This window comes from Macaca nemestrina, chromosome 15 (genome assembly GCF_043159975.1).
Source record: "Macaca nemestrina isolate mMacNem1 chromosome 15, mMacNem.hap1, whole genome shotgun sequence".
In the NCBI taxonomy this organism is placed as follows: domain Eukaryota; kingdom Metazoa; phylum Chordata; class Mammalia; order Primates; family Cercopithecidae; genus Macaca; species Macaca nemestrina.
The window spans coordinates 6,532,273-6,555,407 of NC_092139.1; the positions used below are offsets into that span (position 1 = coordinate 6,532,273).

Below are 23,135 nucleotides of genomic sequence, written 5' to 3' on the forward strand. Positions count from 1 at the left end.
CGAGATGGTTTTTCATAACAGATTTAATTCGGATATGGTGCTGTTCAGATTTCTTCATCTGTGTAACTGGGTAAGTTGTACATTTCAGGGAATTTATTAATTTCATGTAAGTTGTCAGATTTATTGACTTGTTCACGATATTCTTTTATTATCTTTTTAATGTCTGTAAGATCTGTAGTGTTATCCCCTTTCAGTTATGATCTTGGTAATTTGTGCTTTTTTTCTTTCTTGATCAGTCTTGCTAGGGGCTTATCAAATTTGTGTTTTCAAGCCAATTTTCAGCTTCATTGGTTTTATCACTTATTTCTTTTTCATTGATTTCTACTGTTTATTATTTCCACCCTTCTCCTTTCTTGAGTTGTTTGCTTGTCCTTTTTTTAGCTTTTTAAAGAGGAAACTGTTTTTAAACCTACCTTCTTTTCCATTTTAAGCATTTAAAGCTACACATTTAATGTTAATGTCTATGTGATATATTAATCCTTTCATCATTGAGAAATGTCTGAGAGTAATCCATATTTTATAATCAATTATGATAGTAATATAAGCACTCTAGCATTTTATACTTATTGCTTATTTTATTTGTTTATATTTTTTTACTCTCAATTTATATGTCTTTACATTTCAAGTGTTTCTGCTTTTGTTAGCATCTGTTTGGGTCCTGCTTTTATATCCAGTCTAATAGTTTCTGCTCTTTAATTAGTGTGTTTAGTTCATTTATATTTAATGTAATTATTGATATGTTTGGTTTTATTTTTGCCATTTCTCTGTTTTCATTTGTCTCATCTGTTTTGTTGTTAATTCTTTTCTGTTTTCTTTTGGGCTAATGAATGTTTTTTAGCATTGCATTTTAATTCCTCTATTGAGTATTTTAAAAAAATATATCACCTTTTGCAACAGCGTGGTTGCATTCACTTGCCTTCATCCTTTGTGCTGTTGTTTTCATGTATATTACATTATGAGCCTGCAAATACACTGTGTTAGGCCATTCTTGGATTGCTATGCAGAAATACCTGAGACTGGGTAATTTATAAGAAAAGAGGTTTAATTGAATCATGGTTCTGCAGACTATACAGAAAGCGTAGTGACAGCATCTGCTTCTGAGGAGGTCTCAGGAACCTTTTACTCATGGCAGAAGGCAAAGTGGGAGCAGGCATGTCACATGATGAAAACAGGAGCAAGAGAGGAAGTGGTGGGGAGGGAGGTGCCACACTTTAAATAACCAGATATGCAAGAACTCACTATTATGAAGATAATACCAAGCAATGAGAGATCCACCCCCATGACCCAAATACCTCCCACCAGGCCCCATCTCTAATATTGGGGATTACAGTTCAATTTGAGATTTGGTGGGGGCGTATATTTAAACCATATGGTACAGTATTTTAATTTTTGATTTAAAGAGTTTTATCTTTTGAAGAGAGTAGTAAAAAAAAAAAATGCAGCCTTTTATATGCCCATTTTTACCATTTTTGGTGATTGTCATTCTTTCCTTTCCTAGATATGAGTTACCATCTGGTATCCTTTCCCTAAAAGCCAGAAGAACTTCCTTTAGTACCTTTTGTAGTTCAGGTTGGCTGATGATGACATTTATTAATTTTTGTTTATCTGAAAATGTCTTTATTTTGCATTTATTTTTGAATGATAGTTTTGCTGGATGTAGAATTGTGAGTTAAAAAGGTTTTTTGTTTCTTTTCTTTTAGCATTTTGAAGATACCATTCTGTTGTCTTCTGGCCTTCTTTGTTTCTCATAAGAAGTCATCTGCCATTTATATTGTACTCGTATATATAAAATATCCCTTTTTCTCTGCTCATGAGATTTTTCTCTTTACCTTTGGATTTTAGCAGAGTTAGTATACTGTTTTTTCTCCATCGAACTTCCTTGGATTTGTGTGTTAAGCCTTTCAACTAATTTGGGAAGTTTGGGCTATTGTTGTTTTAAATACCTTTTTCTGTATTCTTTTTCTCCTTTCAGTTTGTGACTTAGATAACACAAAGTTGGGACCCTTAATATTGTCCCACAGGTCTTTGAGGCATTGTTCAGTTTTCTTTAATCATTTTCTTATCTCTGATGTTTAGATTTGATCATTTTTATTTATTTATCTTTAAGTTTATTGATTCTTTTTTTACATCTCTCCAATCTGCTGTTAGGCCTAACCAGCAAATTTTTAATTTCAGTTATTGTATATTTTGCTCCAGAATTTCCCTTTTGATCTTTTATAGACCTTTACAGTTTCTGTATCTCTATTGTATAGAAAGTCCCTGTCTATTCTTTTTTTTTTTTTTTTTTTTTTTTTTTTTTTGAGACGGAGTCTCGCTGTGTCTCCCAGGCTGGAGTGCAGTGGCGTGATCTCGGCTCACTGCAAGCTCCGCCTCCCGGGTTCACGCCATTCTCCCGCCTCAGCCTCCCGAGTAGCTGAGACTACAGGCGCCCGCCACCACGCCCGGCTAGTTTTTTGTATTTTTAGTAGAGACGGGGTTTCACCGTGTTAGCCAGGATAGTCTCGATCTCCTGACCTCGTGATCCACCCGCCTCGGCCTCCCAAAGTGCTGGGATTACAGGCTTGAGCCACCGCGCCCGGCCGTCCCTGTCTATTCTTTATGTGTTTTTTTCCTTGTAATTCTTGAGTATATTTATAACAGCTCCTTTAAAGTCCTTGTCTGGCCCTTGCAACATTTGGATCATCTTGATGTTGGTTTTCATTGACTAATATTATGGATCACTTTTTTCTTATTAATGCATGAGTAGTGATTTTTGACTGGACAGTGGACATTATAAATGGTACATTGCAGAGTCCCTGGATTCTGTTATATTTTTCTAAAATGATTTCTGTCCTAGGAGGCAGTTACCTTGATTAATCTCCAACTCCAGATTTTCTGCCTTGTGACCAGAAGCTGAAATCTGTGCACAGTGTGTTTAATTTCTGACTGCTGCTTTTTTTCTGGGTCCTCTGGGATCTCCCCCACATATATGTAGTTTAGCGGTCAGCCAAAGATTTAAGTACATTTTATGCACAGATTTTGGACCTTACTTGCAAATCTCTCCTGTTGCAGTATATCTTTGAAGAGTAGCCTGTCCTCCAGTTCCTGCCTTTTGGTTGCTTTCTACTGCTTTCAAAGGGTGTTATTTTTATGTTTTGTCAAGATTTTGTGCTTTTTAGCTATAGGAGGGTTAGTCTAAGTTAGACTGTGCTAACCAGAAGTCTTGGTTCTTTTTTATAGTTTCCATTTCTTTGATAAGATTCCTGATCTGTTCATTCATTGTGACCCTATTTTTCTCTTTGTACTTGAGCGTATTTGTAATAACTGCTTTAAATTCCTTTTAAAGTCTTCTAATTCTAATATCTGGATTTTCTGTGGGTGTTTTTTTCTGCTGACTGATACTTTTCTTGACTATGAGTCACATTTTCTTATTGCTTCTCATGTCTATAGATTTTTCATTTTCTATTTTGTAGAAACTGGATTTTGTTTTTTACCTCTAGAGAGTATTGACTTTGTTCTAGAAAGCAGTTCAGATTCTGTTTTTCCTGTAGTAGGCAGCAGCTGAAACAGCTCACTTCTTTCATCCTTAAGTTACTGTTTCTCTATGAACCTCATCATCTCCCCTGTGCATGCATAGTTCAGCGATCAGTCAAGGATTAGGGTAGGATTTAACCATGGATTTTGGAGCTTTCCTTTCTTTGGCTCCCTCTTTCCTTCACAGTAAAACTGTAGCTTTAAAAAATTTATATATGTCTGTATGTATTTATTTCACTAGCTTTAGGGTTACAGGTGGTTTTTGGCAACATGGATGAATTGTATAGTGGCGAAGTCTAGGATATTAGTGTACACATCACTTGAGTAGTGTACATTGAACACCAATAGGTGGTTTTTCATCCATCACCCCTTTCTGACCCTCTCCCCTTCTGAGTCTCCAGTTTCCATTATATGACTGTGTTTGCCTTTGCATACCCATAGCTTAGCTTCCACTTATAAGTGAGAACATGGGGCATTTGGTTTTCCATTCCTGAGTTACTTCACTTACAATAATGGCCTGCAGTTCCATCCAAGTTACTGCAAAAGACATTCTTTTGTTCTTTTTTATGGCTGAGTAATATTCCATAGTATATATATACACCACATTAAAAATATATATATGTGTGTGTGTGTGTGTGTGTGTGTGTGTGTGTATATATATATATATATATATTTTTTTTTTTTTTCCTTTTTTTGAGATAGCATCTTGCTCTGTTGCCCAGGCTGTAGTGCAGTGGTACAATCTTGGGTTACTGCATCCTCAACCTCCTCGGCTCAAGTGATCCTCCCATCTCAGTCTCCCAGGTAGCGGGGACTACAGGCATGTACCACTACACCCAGCTAATTTTGTTTACTTTTTTAGAGACTTGTCTCACTGTGTTGCCCAGACTACAACATTTTCTTCGTTTTCTCATCAGTTGATGGGCACTTAGATTGATTCCATATCTTTGCAATTGTGGATTGTCTTACAATAAACATATGCATACAGATGTCTTTTTGATATAATAATTTCCTTTCCTTTGGGTTTATACCCAGTAGTGGGATTGCTGGATCGAATGGTAGACCTACTTTTTAGTTCTTTGAGAATTCTCCATAATGTTTTCCATAGAAGTTGTACTAATTTACATTCCCACCAGCAGTATATAAGTGTTCCCTTTTCACCATTCATGTCAACATCTATGTTTTTTGACTTTTTAATAATGACCATTTTGACTAGGGTAACATGGTATATCATTGTGGTTTTAGCTTGCATTTGTCTGATAATTAGTGATGTTGAATATTTTTTTATATGCTTGTTGACCATTTGTATATCTTCTTTTGAGAAATGTCTGTTCATATAATTGGCCCACTTTTTAGTGGGATTATTTATTTTTTTCTTCTTGAGTTCCTTGTAGATTCTGATATCAGTCCTTTGTTGGATGCATAGTTTGCAAATATTTTCTCCCATTCTGTGGGTTGTCTCTTTGATGATTATTTCTTTGCTGTGCAGAAGCTTTTTAGTTTAATTAGGTCCCATTTATTTATATTTGTTTTAATTAAATTTGCTTTTGGGGTCTTAGTCATAAATTCTTTGCCTACACCAGTGTCCAGAAGAGTTTTTCCTAGATTTTCTTCTATAATTTTTATGGTTTCAGGTCTTAGATTTAAAATCTTGAGTAGATTTTTGTATAAAGGGAGAGATAAGGATCCAGTTTCATTCTTCTCCATGTAGCTAGCCAGTTTTCCCAGCACCATTTATTGAATAGAGTATCGTTTCCCCAGTGTATGTTTTGTATGCATTGTCAAAGATCAGTTGGTTGTAAGTATTTGGCTTTATTTCTGGGTTCTCTATTCTGTTGCATTGGTTTGCTTTTATACTATTACCATGCTGTTTTGGTTACTGTAGCCTTGTACTGTAATTCAAAGTTGGGTAATGTGATGCCTCCAGATTTGTTCTTTTAGCTTAGTGTTGCTGTGGCTATTCTGAGTCTTAATTCCGTATGAATTTTAGGATTTTTTTTCCTAATTCTGTGAATAATGAATTGATATTTTGATAAGAATTGCATTAAATCTGTAGATTACTTTGGACAATGTGGTCATTTTTATGATATTGATTCTTCTAATCCATGAACATGGAATGTATTTACATTTGTTTGTGTCATCTGTGATTTCTTTGGACAGGGTTTTGTAGTTCTCTTTGTAGAGATCTTTTACCTCCTTGGTTAAGTATAAGCATTTTATTTTTATTTTTTGTAGTTATCAAGTTCTTGAATTGATTCTCATCTTGCTCATGGTTGGTATAAAGCAGTGCTACTAATTTGTATACATTGGTTTTGTAACCCAAGACTTTACTAAATTCATTTATCAAATCTAGGAGTCTTTTGGAGGAGTCTAGGGTTTTCTAGGTATGAGATCATATCATCAGCAAGCAGAGGTAGTTTCTTTTTTCTGGTCGGGGTGCCTTCTTTTCTTTCTCTTGTCTCATTGCTCTGGCTAGGACTTCTACCTGTTGCTTTTGCTTGAGGTCTAGCTACCCTGCATAGCCATGTAGAACGGGAAGTACCCTCAGGCCAAAAGCAGCACAAATGCAAAATTTAATCATTTTTTTTTTCTTGTAAGGGTCTGCTTTTTAGTTTCTCTGGAATATGATCATTTTCCAGTGCTTACCATGTCCTGCTGTCACTGGATGTCTCACCTCTCCACTGTTTCTGTTTAGTCATGCTATTTAACCTCTCGCAGCATTTCCCCATCTGGAAACATGAGGGTAAAGAATACCCATGTCATAGGATTCTTGGGAAGGTAAAATAGGCCAAAACACATACATATTGTTTGTTTGTGTGTTGGGTACAAGGTGGGGACCTGGCAGTTGGTAACTCTTGAGCTTCAGACAAACAGTTATCTGAGTCAAACAGTTATCTGAGTCAAACTGGGGAAATGTTGGGCCTTCTGTTGATCTTATAAGTTGACAAAACTCAAAAGAAGGTGTTTTTTATTTTTCCTTCTTAGGTATGTTGGGAATATTTTGAATATTGGCTTTTGGAATATATCTTTAATGCTATATGTGACTTAAATGCTTTGGCATTTTAAATGATTTGATTTTTTTTTTTTTTAATTTATAGATAATCTGCAAAATGGCTTCCATGCTGAGTAAGAGTACAGTTGAACGCCTGCTACTCCCCCGATTCTGTGAACTGTGTGGTGATGGGAAGCTTTTTCAAGTTCGGAAGGTAGGAATGTAAGAATTCCAAAACTCTTAAAGTTGAAAGTTCAAAATGGGTTTCTGTAAAGTTTTTGGACTTCTTCAGTAGACATAGTCTGGGGGAAAAAATGTGTCCTGTGTGAACTCTGTAAGGAAAATGTCTGAACAGTGTTGCCAGTGTTTACTGCAGTTAGGAAATGCAGAGACCTGGAGATAAGAGTATGTGTGGGTAGACCTGTTCCTCTCAGACACAGGTGAGAGTCAGGGGACCTTGCTCGTTTATGGTTAGATGCCCAGGCTTGCAAGGTCTTTGATTATCTATGGTGATTTGATCCAGAACCTTCTTATCTTTGCTATACCTTCCAACCCCAAATTCCCATTTAGTCACTTGTCATTTGGTTGTCAAATTCTTCCTTTTGAAGTCTGTTACTATCCCTCCCTAAACAGCCTCATCCTGCACCTTGCTGTCTGGCCATCACCCCTCTGGTCTCTGTTCATGATACACAGGCAGGAAAGCAGGTCTCCTTTGCCATGCAGGGAATGTTAAAGGGCCTCTTTTGCCTTATTGCTAACATGCCTTCTGTATCAAGATCAATTAGGAGCCAGAAAATCCTAGAATTTGGCACCTTATTGCAAATCTTCTGTTTTTGATGCAGTGGAGGCACCTGGCATAATGCTCTGTGGGCGATGGGCTTGGGAAAGGCTTGATAGCTGCCTGACTAGAGTGGTAATTGCTCTCAAGGTTCCTGCTTGTTAGTTTTTACTTTGTTTTTACTTTGTTTTTTGTTAAGACAAAAAGAAAGATAAGAATAATGGATATGCCTTTTGCCTTTTTAAGGTTTGTGCTGCAAATTTTGGTGATATTTGTCATGCTGTTGGACAAGAAGCCACTGAGAAATTTTTGGTATGTGACATTTTGGCCAATTGTAATTGTTGATTTGCTTCTTAATGCACTTTCAAAATCACTTAAGTTTTGTATTTATGAGTCTGTTACTGTGGAATGGCAGCTCAATTTTGCATTTGTTAATTTCAAATTTCATGACTTATGAAGCTAACATTTTCCTAAGCATTAGGTAGCTGGTCTGTGGAATGGGCTGGAAGCAACTCCCATCTTCTTTCCTGTGGGCTTGGCTGTCTCCTCCTTATAGGTCACTTTTCCCTGCTTTATTCTCACTGTCCAAGCTGCTCTCTCTCTTCTCTCTCTCTGCAGCTCTTTCTAGAACACCACTCTGCCACCTCACTCCTGGGCCTCAAAACCATGGTGATTTTTTTCTTGGTTTATAGGTTAAAATCTAGAGCCTTCTGGGGCCTTCCAGGTCCCTTCGTAGATGACTTTTCTGCCTCACCTCCAGTCCCCTTTCTCAGTTCCGAACACTACCCTGGCCTTGGTGGATCTCACCTCTAGCCATATATATGAGGGCCCAGGCAGCTGCATTTTTGATAAAGTCCCCTATGATCTGATGCATAGCAGGGTAGAGATCCACTTCCCTAAGCAGCCAGGTGACTTCAGCATCCTTGAGGCTTCTTGCTCTTTCACACCTCTGGGCCTGTGCTCACTAAGAGCATCTTCCCTGCCTGGTGGGACCCTCCTCACACTTCCAACCCAGGCTGACCTACCTGTGGTGCCAGAGAGAATCAGCTTCTCCCTTCTCAGCGTCCTGGTGACATTTGTTCAGAGGAGCTGAGGAGCTTCTTGAGGGCAGGGACTGCATTGTGTTCATCCTTGTTTCCCTAGTGCCTACCCCGTCAATCCCCGGCCCCTAGAGAACCTTGCTCCGTAAGCATTTGTCACTTTTATTTGACAGAATATACTCCTTGTATGGGTGAGATTTTGACCTCAAAAAGTTTAATCTTTAAATTGATTTTTAAATTTAAGTTCAGAAGCTCATTTTATTTTATTTAAAGTATAAGCCACGTCAACACAGTTCTAACCCAAGAATAATTTTTAATGGGCTGTTGCTTTGAATATATAGTGATTTTTTTTTTTTCTTTTTAAATTTTGAGACACTGTCTTGCTCTGTCGCGTAGGCCAGAATGCAGTGGTATGATCTCGGCTCACTGCAACCTCTGCCTCCCGGGTTCAAGCTAAGGCTGGATCCTGCCTTCGTCTCCTGAGTAGCTGGGATTACAGGCACGCACCACCGCGCCCGGCTAATTTTTGTATTTTTAGTAGAGACAGGGTTTCACCATGTTGGCCAGGCTGGTCTCGAGCTCCTGACCTGGTGATCCACCCACCTTGGCTTCCCAAAGTGCTGGGATTACAGGCGTGAGCCACCACGCCCGTCTACAGTGAACATTATCTTCTACTTAATATATCTGAATGAAGAATGGAAGAATGGCAGTGGGTAACATGCTAATCATTTGTAGGCAGATACTGCCATGATTATATCATATTCCCATTTGTGAAGCATTTTAGGCTATTTTACATTAGGATATTAAAAACACAGCCTTTTTAAAGGATACATTTTAAAAGGAGATGTAATCATGACCTTTACAGAGATATGAAATGAACGTGTTTCAGAGATTTTATTTAACTCATTTATTAGTGAGGAAAACCAGTAAGATATTACAGCCAGTTTAATGGAGAACTCAAAGTACTCATTTATAGTCAGAGCAAGGAATACTGAAGTGAACTTACAAATGAATTCAAAACTGGTCAATATCCAGGGTGATAATTGATTGCATTTCACTGGACAACAATTTGCATTTCTGTTGGCAGGAATTATTTGCATTACTATCAGGTTTTAGCAACTTACCTTCTATCACTTCAGAGTTGTAAAATAGTGAGTCAAAGACAGTGATACCTGGATGGGTGAGTTAGTTGGGACATCTACTGTTTCAGAGTCTTTCACAATCTTCTCTACAATTTACATAACAAATATCAGTCATTCTGCCCTTTTTGGGGTTTTCTCTATTATCTGTTAAAGGTAACCAAGTCATTTACTAAAATTAGGAGGTAAAAGAAATGTTAATTTCCACTTCTTATAATATCTGTTTGTTTCAAATGATTCCTTTTAGACCAGTATGTATTTTCCTTTTCCTTGTCATTAATTTCTGCATATGCCTTCACTACTTCATTAAAATAGGTTCCAGCACTTTGGGAGGCCGAGGCGGGCAAGTCACTTGAGGCCAGGAGTTCGAGACCAGCCTGGCCAACGTGGAGAAACCCCATCTCTACTAAACATAAAAAAAATTAGCCGGATGTGGTGGCACATGCCTGTAATCCCAGCTACTCTGGAGGCTGAGGCAGAAGAATCGCTTGAACCTGGGAGGCAGAGGTTGCAGTGAGCCGAGATCACACCACTGCACTCCAGCCTGGGTGACAGAGCGAGACTCTGTTTCACAAAAACAAACAGACAAACAAACAAACAACCCAAACAGGTTCTGCTCTTCCTCAGGGCCTCCAATTGGAGTAGCACTCTTTTTGTTTGTTTTGGCAGATCCCAAAGTTCTTTGAGCTCTGCTCTGATGCTGTTTGGGGCATGCGGAAAGCCTGTGCGGAGTGCTTCACGGCTGTGTCACACAGCTCCTCCCCTGGGGTCCGCAGAACCCAGCTCTCCCCGCTCTTCATCAGACTTGTCAGCGACCCCTGCCGATGGGTGAGTGCCAGCAGCCCTGTCCAGACAACTGGCCTGTGTTGACCAACTGTCCAGCTACGTCTGGCTTCCAGGCTGGGATTCACTTCTGGACTCGTAACTTTGTATTTTGTCCCTTCAGTTACTGATTGCCATAATCACATTTACACCGTGTGAGGTCTCAGGGAAACTAAAATCTCAAAAACTTGGGGTGAATTAAGAAGGTGAGGTATACCATACCATTTACAGTGAATGAATATCATGAAAATCATAATTGAGAAAGAAAAAACTATGTAACTAAACTGTTACCTTTTCTGTTGCTATCATAAACGTGTCTGTAATGATTAATAAGGCCTGTTCAAATACTTGATACAAAATGTATTATTTATATAAAATTAATATTCTGGAAGAATGAATACAGTATAATGGGGCTAAATTTTTCCTTACTTTCTGTTGAATAATAGTATTTGGAATTTAGGAAATGATTTGGAAAGCAGTAAATCTCCAGAGATGTAATGTGAAAGCAGTAAATCTTCATAGATGTAATGTGAAAGCAGTAAATGTCCATAGATGTAATGTGAAAGCAGTAAATGTCCATAGATGTAACGTGCTGGAGAGTAGCTTGTGTGATGTCCAACCACGTGTTTCAGCCTGGACTCAGGCCTGGCCACCACCGCTGGCCGATGCTGCATTCATTCACTGCAGTGTTCTCTCTGGTTCCAGGTGCGCCAGGCTGCCTTCCAGTCCCTCGGCCCCTTCATTTCCACCTTTGCAAACCCCTCCAGGGCTGGCCTTTATCTTCGAGAGGATGGTGCCCTGAGCATCCGGCCTCTCACCCAGGATTTCGACTCTGGTTTTGCCTCTGGCTCACCCGCTCCCAGCAGTGGTGGTAACACTTCCCCTGCCAGGTAAGCTTTGGCTAGGCTCACCACCAGGACCCTCGATGTACCTTAAGCACCCACCTAAAATTTCATCAATTATCTTGTCTCGAGTTTTAGTAGTGACCTTCTGGGCAAGATGGAATATTAGAGCTTTAATTATGTAAAGAAGCAAAAAGTAATTGCAATAATGATTTTGAAACATGACTACTGGGTTATAAATAATGAAGCTATTGTGTCTCCTAAATTTAGATAAAATACGCATTGAGATTAGTGATTAAAAAACCTATAAAGAAAATTTTCTCTTACTTTTTGATTAATTGTCTGGGTAATTTACCTAGGGAAAAATGTGAAGTCTTCCAAATGTACTTTTTTGGAGGTTAGGTTGCGTGTCCATAAAGGCGGCACTCCTGACCAACAGTGGTAGACCCTGCAGTGTTTGCTAGTATGGCGCTGGATCTTGACTTTGTCATGTCTTTCCTCTGAGGCTGATGTGTATACACTAACCATCCTCTTTGAGGTTGTTTGTAAACGTCTCTCCATTGTTGCTAGCATGCAGGTGTGTGAGAGCGGGTGACTGATGCCTCACAGAATACAAATCCTTCTGAGGTTGGCCCATCCTCCCTGTATCCCTCTTCTATCAGAGTTCCTTGAGCTCCTGCTGTATGGCAGGCCCATGGGCAGTGTCTTCCTCAAGACCTCAAGGTGGTTAACAAATTGCCAGCTCTTACCAGTTTCAGCGCCTTTTATTTTCTAATGCCTGCCCCCTGGTGGAAGTACTCATGAGCAGGAAATGGATGAAATGTACCAAAGGTGCGGCAGCAGAAGTCCAGGCTGGCTTAGCCCTGGAATGTAGTGGCAAGACTGGCTGAACCTTCAGGTGGTGTTTTCAGTGCCCATCATACTCCCGGCGGGGCAGTGGGGGTTGACTAAACCTCTCATCCTTTCGTGAGATTTTAGTCTGCTGACACCAGGAGACACAAAGAGGGGCAAGTGGTCAGCTAGGAAGCGGAGGACTGGGTGAGGATGTGGTTCTCATGTTTTTCCCTGTGACTTTCAGTCTATTACACAGTATTAAAAAGTTTGCTTCCCTCAGTTTAACTAGTTCAGCAAAGCCTGTGCAGAGGGAGCCAGAGCTACCCGTGGAAGGGACCTCAGCGAAAACCAGCCATTTCCCGCACATGGGTAGCTCCTCTGACGGCCCAGCGGAAAACCCTGTGGAAAGCTGCGTGTCGGCTGGAGCTGAGCTGACCGGGCTTTCCCCAGAGACCAGCGCCTTCTCAAAGCTTTCTGACAATAGCGACTTCCCCAGCAGCAGCTACCCTGGATCAGATTCCTGGGCCTGCCCAGGGAACTCTGAGGATGTGTTCAGTCATTTTCTTTATTGGCGAACTCCTCTCCCTGACATAAGCAAGGACTTAGAGCTACTTCTGAGCGAGGCTGGGCCTCAGGAGGATTACTGCAGCAGACCTGGGGTTGTGCACAACAACTGTGTGGCCCGGAGTGAGATTCAGAAAGTCCTTGATAGTTTGCAGGAGCATCTGATGAATGATCCGGATGTTCAAGGTAAATGTTGTTCATTGTCATTAAAGAGAAGCTGGGATGTTTCTGTGTCGTGTGTTGCATTTCGCCACTTCCTTCTTCCCCAGGCCTGTGTACTGGCACATGTGTGTGTGGACCTGTGTTTATTTACACTGCGTACACATTGAGAGGCGAGACTTGTTCAGTCTCAGTACAGCTTGAAAAGTCAGAAATACCTCTGTGCAGGTACCTATGCAATGATTTTGCTTTCTAATTTTGCAGATGGACATGCACAGAGTCTGAAGTCAGTTCTAATAGGAAAGTGGGTAGTTTGTGGGCATATCCGTAGCAGGGGAAATTTTTGTTAGCTCCTTAGACACGCTGTTACATCATCTCCCACATAGAATGCCCTTTCTAGTTATGAATAGCCAAGGATGACCTCCTTTTGGAGCCTATTAACGCAGCCCTTAGCTAAACTTAAAGGTTCTTGTCTTTGTACAGGAAGGAAAGGCACAACTACTTCTGTGGTGTATTTTTCATTTTATGACTCGTGCTCCCACTGAGCATCTGATCAGGGATCCGGACCTCGCAATCCATATCCCATTATCGTGATCTTCCTTCTCTGCACAGTGCTATATTTGTATTCTTCCTTGAGTTGGAGAAATTGGAAGAAACAGCACTTGCTGCTGTTGCTGGGCAGAGATTTGTGAAGCTTTCAGGAAGGGAACTGTGAAAATTCAGTTAGCCGTGTGATTATTCTTTATCCTTAAATTTATGAAGGAAACTAAATCAATGTTTGCTGAAGGAATGGGCACATGTAACATATCACTTCTGATAGCTATAGACAAAAGCCTGTTTTTGGAAAACACACGACTGAGCTGCCTTAATCCCCGGTGTGAGACCTGGTCTGGGGGCTGGGCAGTGATGATCGGCCCCCGAGGCCCCTGTGGCGTGCTTAAGGGGATTGTGCGGGCAGCCACCCTGTGGGGCATGGCGAGGGCTGGGAGCGGAGGGGATGTGATGTGTAGAGGAAATGTCTGGGAGAGACCTCACATAGCAGGTGACAGTTGGCCTGGTCTTTAGAGATTGACTGAGAACCCACCATTCAGAGAAGTCAGGGGATGAGTTTCAGAGGGTTCTTTCAGTTCCCTAAAATCATTACTTGTAAAATCTTGCATGTTTGTGCATACTTAATTTCTTTGTAAGAAAAGGCCCATAGAGCTTTTCTTCAGAGCTCAAAGGGATCTGTGATCCCAGAAGATCCAGAAATAAGTGATGCATTTTATTTGTGAACTGGCCATGGCAGGCAGGAGATGTCACTAGACCTATTGGGAAGGGCCTGGTGTGTAGCACTGGAGTGGTGGAACCTGTCCTTGGCACAGCACAGAGCCAGCTACAAGCTCTCAGTGTTTTGATGAATCTTGGAGTCCACCAAATTTAACTAATAGAAGCAGGATGCAGGAAGTAATATGTGTGTGTGTGTGTGTGTGTGTGTGTGTGTGTCTTTTGGGAGGCTGGGGACGTTAAAACATCCAGTTTGTTTTTACAGAAAGGTATGTGAAATATGTTATCTTTACTGTTCAGAGAATCTCAAACTGTCATACTCTGGACAGAAACAATCGGCAGCCTTTGGGGCTTGGTGAGTGAGAGCATTACTCATCTGTGTGTAAATGGATGTATTCATGCATGGGTGTGTGTGTCCACATGTGTGTATGTGTATGTGAGAGAGTAGCCATCCTGCTTTATAAATGGGGGAGCAGGATACCCTTCACTGAGTTGAGCGACCTCGCAGTCATCCTTGTTCAGTGATACCATGCTGTCTTTCTCTAAAATGTGGTGGAGTCACTCGGGTTTTTCCGAATTGAGACTTTTCAAGTTCAGGTTTGATGTTCTGTGCGTGGCTGGCATTTAGTTGGAGTAGTTATTATTAATGGCCGGAAATATCACCACCTTGCTGAGAGCTTGTCTTGAGACTGCAGAGCATTGTCACTTCAGAACAGATACGTGTCAGTGTAGTACACCCACACCATGTAGCTTAGTGCAGACTGTGTTGTTTTGAAGACTTCTCTGAAATAAAACCCCACAAACCAAATAAAGTTGTTAAATTTCTTGAAACTTCTCTTCCTACAGCTCAAGTTCAGGTATTATCAGCTGCACTGAGAGCTGCACAGCTTGACTCCGTGAATGAACCCGAGAGCAAGCCAACAGCAGGTCTAAATGAAGTGTCCATTTCAGATCCCAGCTCTGCCTCTGACAATCAGATCACTCTGTCGGCCTCATCATCTCAGAATGAGCTCTTTGTGGCCAGGATATTACAAAGCACAGTAAGTATTTGCCCTATCCCTCAGCCACCGAGGATGTGACAGAAATCACAAAGCAGCATTTTCTCTTATTAATATATCCCAGCAGAGATGATAAATGGCAAATTTCATTTTATTCTTAAGGTCATGCTTTGGATAACTAGTCAACCAATCAATCAGGTGATTGATAGTGCCGACGTGCTCCCATGAAGATGGGTGGGTACCAGAAAGTACCTTCCCTCTTCTCCAGAGATGACAAGAACTTGTTCTTTGGGGAGATCAACCATGTAAATGCTCTGTGTCACTGCTAACAGACATTGACATCTTTTAATAATAGTGGAGGGTGAATTCAGGCAGTTCCTGGAATTTCAAGTGGACGAGGCCTCTGAGAGCAGCCGTCACACAAGCCCCCCGTTTGGTAGGCGCTCTGGCACACATGGGTACTCCAGTGCTGGTCCTGGCACCCTGTTTCTCAGAGGAGAGCTTTTGAAAAAGCACCAGTGACCCCTTTCCTCCTGTGGGTGGAACCAGCCCCTTGTGAGACGACGACCCCAAAGCTGGAGTGAGGGGGGACCCATGGTTTATTTCTTCAGGTTTCTCCAGAAGCTTTGGTCAGCCTCTTGTAGCTGGAGGTTCCTGAGCTGTCCTAGTTTCTACTGAGCTTCCACTCAGACCGCTTTAAGTTGGGCTCTTCCACAGGTAGGGGGCAGAATGGAGGGTTAAAATGAGGGAGGGGTCTGTGGTCATAACAGTCATTGGGATAGCACTGTGTGGTTATCATGTGCTGTGATGGATAATCTCCTCAATCTCACGGTCTTCAGGGCCTAAATACCAATTGTTTCTCTGTTCATACAGTTTATAATTGGATTTCAGTGATTAACTTATCACTCCCCTTACCCCTTAGGCCTGCTCTAATAAAGCAAAATAAAACATTTTAAAACTCAAACATAAAATGTGTAGGGGTTGGTTATCTGTGATTAGTAAGAAATGAGGTGATATCCTCTTCTGCTGGTTTGTTGCTAAAAAAATAGCAAGAAAACTCATTATTGTCAACCTTGTTACCTAGAGTGCAGAAGTTGCAGGTGTTAAGTAGAAGGATGTGACCACATTTACCTTGGTGGGGATGTGATAGTATTTGGACTTCTTTATCATACACAGAGGTGGGGGGGAAAAAAAAAAAAAAGAACAGATTCCTCCAGGCTGGGGCTTTTCAGTTGCTGCTTTAAAAGGGTTCAAGTTGGGGCCTTTGTTTTATGATGTGGGAGGGCAGAGCCCTTGAATTTGCGGCTTGACTCCAGGGTCCTAGTGGGAGTAGTTAGGATGCTTCCTGTCGCAAAAGAAGGGAAAGGAGACAAAAATCTCCAAGAACCATGAGGAATATGTTCTCTTGCACAAGACAACAGGAAGAAGCGCTGTGGTTGGGTGGCGTCTGGGCAGGTGGACTCCATCCCTTTGGTGCTGATCTGCCCACAGTTCCCCTCGGCCATGGTGGCTCTTGTCAGCATGAAATGCCTGGTGGAAGGCGGGGCCTGTGTCTTCCCACTTGTCTCTTTTGAAGAACAAGGACACCCCAGGCGGGGAACCACCTTCCTGTCCTCTCCTTCTGCCTCTCTCTTGCTGGCCACAGTCACAGCATGCATTCATGGGTTGAACATGGTGAACCGGACAGAAACATGGGAGCCCCCGAACGGAGTCGGCATCCTGCTAGAAAGAAGGCTGCTGGGTGCTGAGTGGTGGGTGCACAGATAGCCAGCCAGCATGGTGTCCCACTGGGGTTTGGGGAATGAACTCACAGTACCTTCTGGGGGTGCCATGACTTGTGGTGATTTGCTTAAGCCTTGATTTGGCTCCTGGAGTAAGTGCTGCACATATGCTTGCACTGAAGACTTTGGAATAAAATTAATTTCTAAAGGGATAATAGTGATTCTAATGACACATCTTGTTACTATATGTGAATTTATTAACTTGGAGAAATTGAGGTCTTAGGTTTTTATACCAAAATATTTCTGTTTTATCATGTCCTCTGTTAAAATAAACAGTACCTATCAGTGGAAACCTTGGGAATTGAAGGTTCTGGTAGTGCGCCTCAGAGCAAACGAAGCATCTATCGGTGTGTTAATCAACTTTCCTGGATCCTATATTGAGCTGATTTGTCAGACTCCGTTCAGCTGGTAGACAGTATGACATTTCAAATGCAAGTTGGAAATCCATGTTATGGTTGAAGGAGAAGGTCAGGTCCATCTCAGTTAATGTTAATCAATGATCAGAGACCAATATGTCACCATTGAATGTCCTTGTTCATTTTAATTGTTAACCTAATGTAAAGGTTTATCAGCAAACATTAGGAGTGTTTGTACATGTGAATATCTAGGACAATTTTCTGAGTAAATACTCCTATATCAGCCACATCTTTTCTCTCAGATCCATTGGGTTTCCCAGCCCCCATCCTCTTTTGGGGACCCACCATTGCTGCAATCCCTAATTACCGAGAAATGTTGGAGGTGCTGGCTCTACCATTTCTTGCAAACCTCACCCTTCTGGAGTAGTCTGTGCCTCAAACACGTGAATGTTACTTAAAGGTCTTGGTTAGCCATACCAGGAGTCCCTAGGGCATAAGGAATAGTGGATGCAAACTCACAGGGTTGCTCCTCACTGCTTTCACTTTAGCCTTTGTATTTCTGTAAGGACCTCCAGCAGTCTTGTATTAAAATGTATGAAATCAATTTTCCTTAGCACTTAAAAGAACTGGTTTATACAGTATCATATGTAACTGTGCAAATGTAATTTTTAACATCTGGAAAGATACCATTGACTTCAAGGAAAGCTTTTGCCTTGGCTTACAGAAGTAATTTCTGGCATTGAAAAAGGACTCTTTGAAGGGGAAGTGACAGGACAGCTGCTTCCTTTGGAGCAAATTGGTAACATGTCCAATCAACTCTGTAGGATCCTGGTGAACCCAGAAATGGAACCCGTGACCATCTGGAGGCTGACCAGAGGCGGGATCCCACCCTACTTGAAGAGAATAAATCTAAATTACAGGTTTGTTTCTTGAAAACAGCAACAACAACAACAAAAAAACTCAAAACTGTATATTTTCTTAAAGTTAACTTTAAGACTTGAAACCAAATATTTTTTTCTTCCATCAATATTGATTACATATTTTAATTTGTATTTTGTGTTGCTAATATAACTGTAAAAAATTAATTGTAAGGTAGTGTTTAAGCTTCTGAACAATCTATAATAGTGTTTTTGATAAAGCAAACTAATGTGAGAAAAAAAGGACATCTAACACTGATTTGATTGAGTTCTATCTCAATCAAACACAGTCAAACATCGGCTTGATTATCAGAGTATAAGGTCTCAGGTGCTATGTTCTTGGGGCAGTTGTAAGGAAAGAGAAGCCAGTCTCCATTCTCAAGAGCTGTATGTACCAGCCTAAGCAGACATTGCTGTCTAGACTGTCCTCTGTGATATCAAATATTGTGCCAATCTTAAAAAGATGAGTTCTGGGTGTTGCTTTCACTTCAATCAAAATTGAAAACCCACTCTCTGGAGAAAACAGAGTTGGCAATCTGAAGCCCTTTGACTTCAGGAAGGCCTCCTGTTCCTCCCACATTTCTCCTTTATTGTTTTCACCTCTAAACTCCAAACTCCGTGTTTTCCATGAGTATTTTCCTGCATGCACGATGGCCTCCTTTCTCTCTCATTTCCCAGGATATAATACCTCAGCCGCTGCTAGATCAGTATGTGTCCATGACTGACCCAGCTCGAGCCCAGACTGTTGATACTGACATAGCCAAACACTGTGCCTACAGCCTCCCAGGGGTGGCGCTGACCCTGGGCAGGCAAAATTGGCACTGCCTGAAAGATACATACGAAACACTGGCTTCTGACGTACAGGTAAAAGCCTTTTCAGAGGCATGTGCAGAAAGAGGGTGGGTCATTCATTAAGGAGAAAAGGGAAGCTGCAGCAAGGCTTATTGACCTGAATTTTATGTGGATGCAAATTGGCATATTTACTGGTCTCTGTTCGAAATAAAGCTTTAAGTGTCCAACACCTGGCAGTATTCATTTTGCTCCAAAAATGCCACGTAAGATATGAAAGAGGTTGAATTGCACTTGCTTGTCGTGATTCGTGTGTCTGCTATGCACCCCTAGTGGAAGGTACGGCGAACCCTAGCCTTCTCCATTCACGAGCTGGCTGTGATTCTTGGGGATCAGTTAACAGCAGCTGACCTGGTGCCTATCTTCAATGGATTTTTAAAGGATCTGGATGAAGTGCGAATAGGAGTTCTTAAACACCTGTATGATTTTCTAAAGGTAGGAAGAAGAGTTAAAAGCAAAAAACAAGCCTCCCTCTCCGAATCAAATTTGTGAAACCCTGGATGGATATGGTGTCAGTGAAAAAAAAAAAAAAACAATGCAGTTGTTTAGCTTTCTTTAGCTGAAATGTACCATCCATAATCTTTAAGTGGGAGTTCTTTCAGTGATGGGTAAATATTTTAAACTTTTTTCTCCTAATTTTCCTGTCCGTTAGAGTTTTAATTCTGTGGAAGATGGTAGACACAAAGCCTAGCACACTTTTTGCAAAAGAAGAAACCAAGGCCCCCGGGTAGTGACCTGACTTGCCCAGAAGTCACCCAGGGCAAGAGCCTGGGCTGAAGTCCAACCTCTGTTCTGCATGAAGCACTTTTTCTGCAAGGCGCTTCTGCTTCCCTTCTGGCTTTTTTCCACCCCCTAAAGGAATGATGAATATAAAAATAAGAGTTTAAAAATGACCTAGAGAAACTAATTACTCTCATCCACATGACCAAGAGCTGCCCTTCATGGACTCTGGTGTGCGCTGCTCCAGCCGAGTCTCTCCTCTCCTGGTGCAGAGCAGCAGCCTCGCTCCCTGGGAAGCGGCACTGGCGTGCTGTCTTCCAAACACGCACAGACTGGGCTTTTGTTTGTTTGTTTTTAGGTAGGAAATTACTAAAGCAGGAAGACCTCAGGGGCATTCAGAAATACATAATAAGCACATGTCCTGGCCAGGGGAAAAGGTTGGAGGCATTCAGGGATGCATTTGATGTCAGTATACAGCAGCGTTCATTCACAGCCATGCTGGGTGATAGACTACGAGGTGTAGGGGAAATGCAAAAGTTCTTACCAGTGACAAATATCTAATCGGAAGTGGAATAAAAGGGGGCCTTTGGGGTCATTTTGAAGGATTATACATGTTTGTTTATATATACATTTTTAAAAAATAGTTGCTTCATGAAGACAAGAGGAGAGACTATCTTTATCAGCTTCAAGAATTTGTAGTGACTGATAACAGCAGGAATTGGAGGTTTCGATATGAACTAGCAGAGTAAGTAAAAATATATTTGGGGATATGAGAAGGCAAACTAGGTGGAATAAATCTTCATTTTCTTACCATATAATTGATTTCTAAAGCAGCAGCAGTAATAGTGTTCTTTTAGATAAAGAGATTATGTTTTTATTAAGGTATAAACAGAATTCCAAAAACCCGAAGTTACAAATACCACAATCTCCGGGGAGATATTCATTTTCAGATGAAGACAGGGCTTGAGTCACTTTCGAATTAGAGTGTTCTGCTGTTCTAGAAGGCAATTTATTTGAACCAAATAAAAGATGAATCACCCACTCTTCAATATTTTCCTATTAATCGGAGCAGTTTTTGCCAGAGCTTTCTTGAACATTCTGAGTGTGGTCCTCTCCGCAGGGTACAGCATGCCTAATGCCCTTTAGCTGCTGTGGGAGACAGGAAGGGGTCTAACCCAGATGAGATGATTACGAAATAAAAAGGTCTCCCAAGGTGGCTCCTATCTGCACATCATTTTGTGCCTGAAGGAGTTATTTAATTCTGTCTTGAGCTGGCAAAAGGAATGTTCCAGGCTTTAGTGATGATGAAAGGGTAGAAGCATCAGTTTAAATAACTCCCCTTCCTAAGGTATCTAATGTGCCTTTCATGGTGTGGGGGAATTTGTTTGTGGCAGTTGTTGTTTGGGTTTTAGTTTTTACCTTGTTTTCATTTCAGGGTCTTTAATTTTCATTTTTCTCATCCACAACTAGAAATCTCTCAAATAATTGTCTTCCCCGAATAAATTCATCAGGCTTTTGCAGCTATTCAGGATATGATTTGGCTGATGCCAGGGGCAAACCGAAAGCCTTTCTCTTTGCTGTGGTCTTTAATCATTCTGCTTAATTTGAGAGATTGAGGTTTCAGTCATTGTACCATGTTCCCAGCATCCTGTTCTGAGTCGAGAAAAACAGGCCCACGTTTTCCATGAAAGCAGTGCGACCTCTAGCGGCGGCGCACGGGAAGTGGGCGTGCTCGGTGCCCAGAAGGGCTGCCCTGGGAGGTAGCGCGGCCCCAGTGCCCGACCACGTTATCTTCCGCCGCTGCGCGCCGTATCTCCCATCTCCCATCTCCCGACTTATTGAAGGCACAGCGACTGATATGAATTCTGTGCTCCCGTGCCCATGATATTGGTATCATTTTTTTGAAAACAGTGTTTTTTGATATGAAAGTATTCACCAGCACTCCTGGCTTCTGGTTCTAACTTCCTCCCCATCTCTTTTTCATTTCCTTTCGTTGCCTGGGTGAAAACAATGCCATTTATTTTCATGTCCTTCTCCCCATCCCCATTTAGAAAGTAGTGAAAGCTTTGGTAGTGGGTTTTCGCAGCCAGCCGTCTCCTGCATGCTTTTGTCTTTTGGAGTAAGGAGCACGCGCTCCCAGTTCTCTCCAAGCGGACCTCGCTGCAGTGAAACCGCCTCGTGCTGCCAAGAGCTGCGAGCAGGAGCATCGGGTTCGGTTTGCAGTTGGAGAAACGCTGGGGCGGTCGTGCAATCTCAAGAGTGTTCGCTTGATCTGTTGACCTTTGTGAACTTCAACATTCTGGCTATTTTTATGTTATCTGATTTTTAAAGTTTTATGTGCTTTTCAACTGATAACCTAAAATCGAAATATTAAATCTGTATTCATAAATTTCTCAGCCTTTGTTTTACGGAGTTTGTTTCCTTTTGTTTGATTTGTATGTGTGTGAGATGAAGAATTAAACTTTTGTTCACATTTTTTTGCATGGTCATTTTGCTCAGCTTGCTGCTGTTGGCATTTTACTGAAGACCGAAATCTTGCTGGGTCTTTTGCTGTTCATTTCCCAGCCTGGGTATTTTTATCTATAAGATGAAATGACAGTAAAAATAAATCAGTAAGTTAGTTGTTGTTATTTTTTTTTTTGCCCCAAAATAATGTTTTTTGTTTGTTTGTTTTTGTTTTTTTCCTTTTAATTTCAGACAGCTGATACTGATTCTAGAACTCTATAGTCCCAGTGATGTTTATGATTACCTAATGCACATTGCCTTAAAATTGTGTGCAGATCAAGTTTCTGAAGTTCGGTGGATCTCCTTCAAACTAGTAAGGAATAAGGGCATTTGCTCTGTGATGTTTACCAATAGGAATGTTGATGTATCTTCCATTTTAACTCTTAATTTTTCTGGGCTTAATTTGTTATCTTACCTATGAAACTAGCTTTTAAAATTTGAAATTAGGAACTTTATTATAGTTTTATCAATTTGTAAGATAGATTTTTTGTTGTTATGTTTCAGTGACGGAAATTGTGGAGTAATCCTTTTATATATGAAACCCTTTAAGCAGTAGGTTAGTGTTTTTAAAATACAGGTTGATTTACAGCTTGGTTTTGTAGAAAAATATTTAGTGAGCAAAGGCTCTGCTATAGAAAAGCTGATCCTGTTTTTTATGTGGGCTTTATACCAGCTGCATGCTGATGAAAAAATCACATTGGACAATATTGATTTTAAGATACTCGGATGGTATTAAAATTTTATAAAAATGGCATGTTCTGAAAGGTAATGATTTAGTTATTAAGCAAGGGGACATGCTCTAAAATTTGGAACCTTAAGATTAGTAATATATTTTTCTAATGTCAGTCTCCTTTTAAATTTCATTTTTATGAAGGGTTTTATGTGTGTGTATGTATTGCCATATATTTAAACATCTTTTTTCTCTGTGTTCTAATGATGACCGTGACAAAAATTACTTTCTCCTGTGCTTATAAATTCATTTTAAAAGTGGAAGGGTGCATAAAAATGTCTAGTTTCCATGTAGAGTAGTATTCATAATTCAAATAGATGGCAGCATTTT

General features: G+C 40.9%; 1 protein-coding gene across 5 annotated transcripts in view; it reads left to right on the top strand.

The window, feature by feature from the left end:
* LOC105470589 (serine/threonine-protein phosphatase 4 regulatory subunit 1-like) overlaps positions 1 to 23,135 on the top strand; it is an 87,176-nt gene that overhangs the window by 57,674 nt on the left and 6,367 nt on the right. For 4 of the 5 annotated variants that reach the window (XM_011722740.3, XM_011722739.2, XM_011722744.3 and 1 more), the window contains 11 exons: positions 6,612 to 6,719; positions 7,530 to 7,595; positions 10,132 to 10,290; positions 10,990 to 11,174; positions 12,241 to 12,710; positions 14,796 to 14,989; positions 17,909 to 18,004; positions 18,680 to 18,865; positions 19,124 to 19,285; positions 20,215 to 20,315; positions 22,268 to 22,388. In XM_011722740.3, the coding sequence (XP_011721042.2) occupies positions 6,612 to 6,719; positions 7,530 to 7,595; positions 10,132 to 10,290; positions 10,990 to 11,174; positions 12,241 to 12,710; positions 14,796 to 14,989; positions 17,909 to 18,004; positions 18,680 to 18,865; positions 19,124 to 19,285; positions 20,215 to 20,315; positions 22,268 to 22,388 (1,848 nt within the window). The remainder of the gene's footprint in view (positions 1 to 6,611; positions 6,720 to 7,529; positions 7,596 to 10,131; positions 10,291 to 10,989; positions 11,175 to 12,240; positions 12,711 to 14,795; positions 14,990 to 17,908; positions 18,005 to 18,679; positions 18,866 to 19,123; positions 19,286 to 20,214; positions 20,316 to 22,267; positions 22,389 to 23,135) is intronic. The other variant, XM_011722742.2, reaches the window with a different exon arrangement.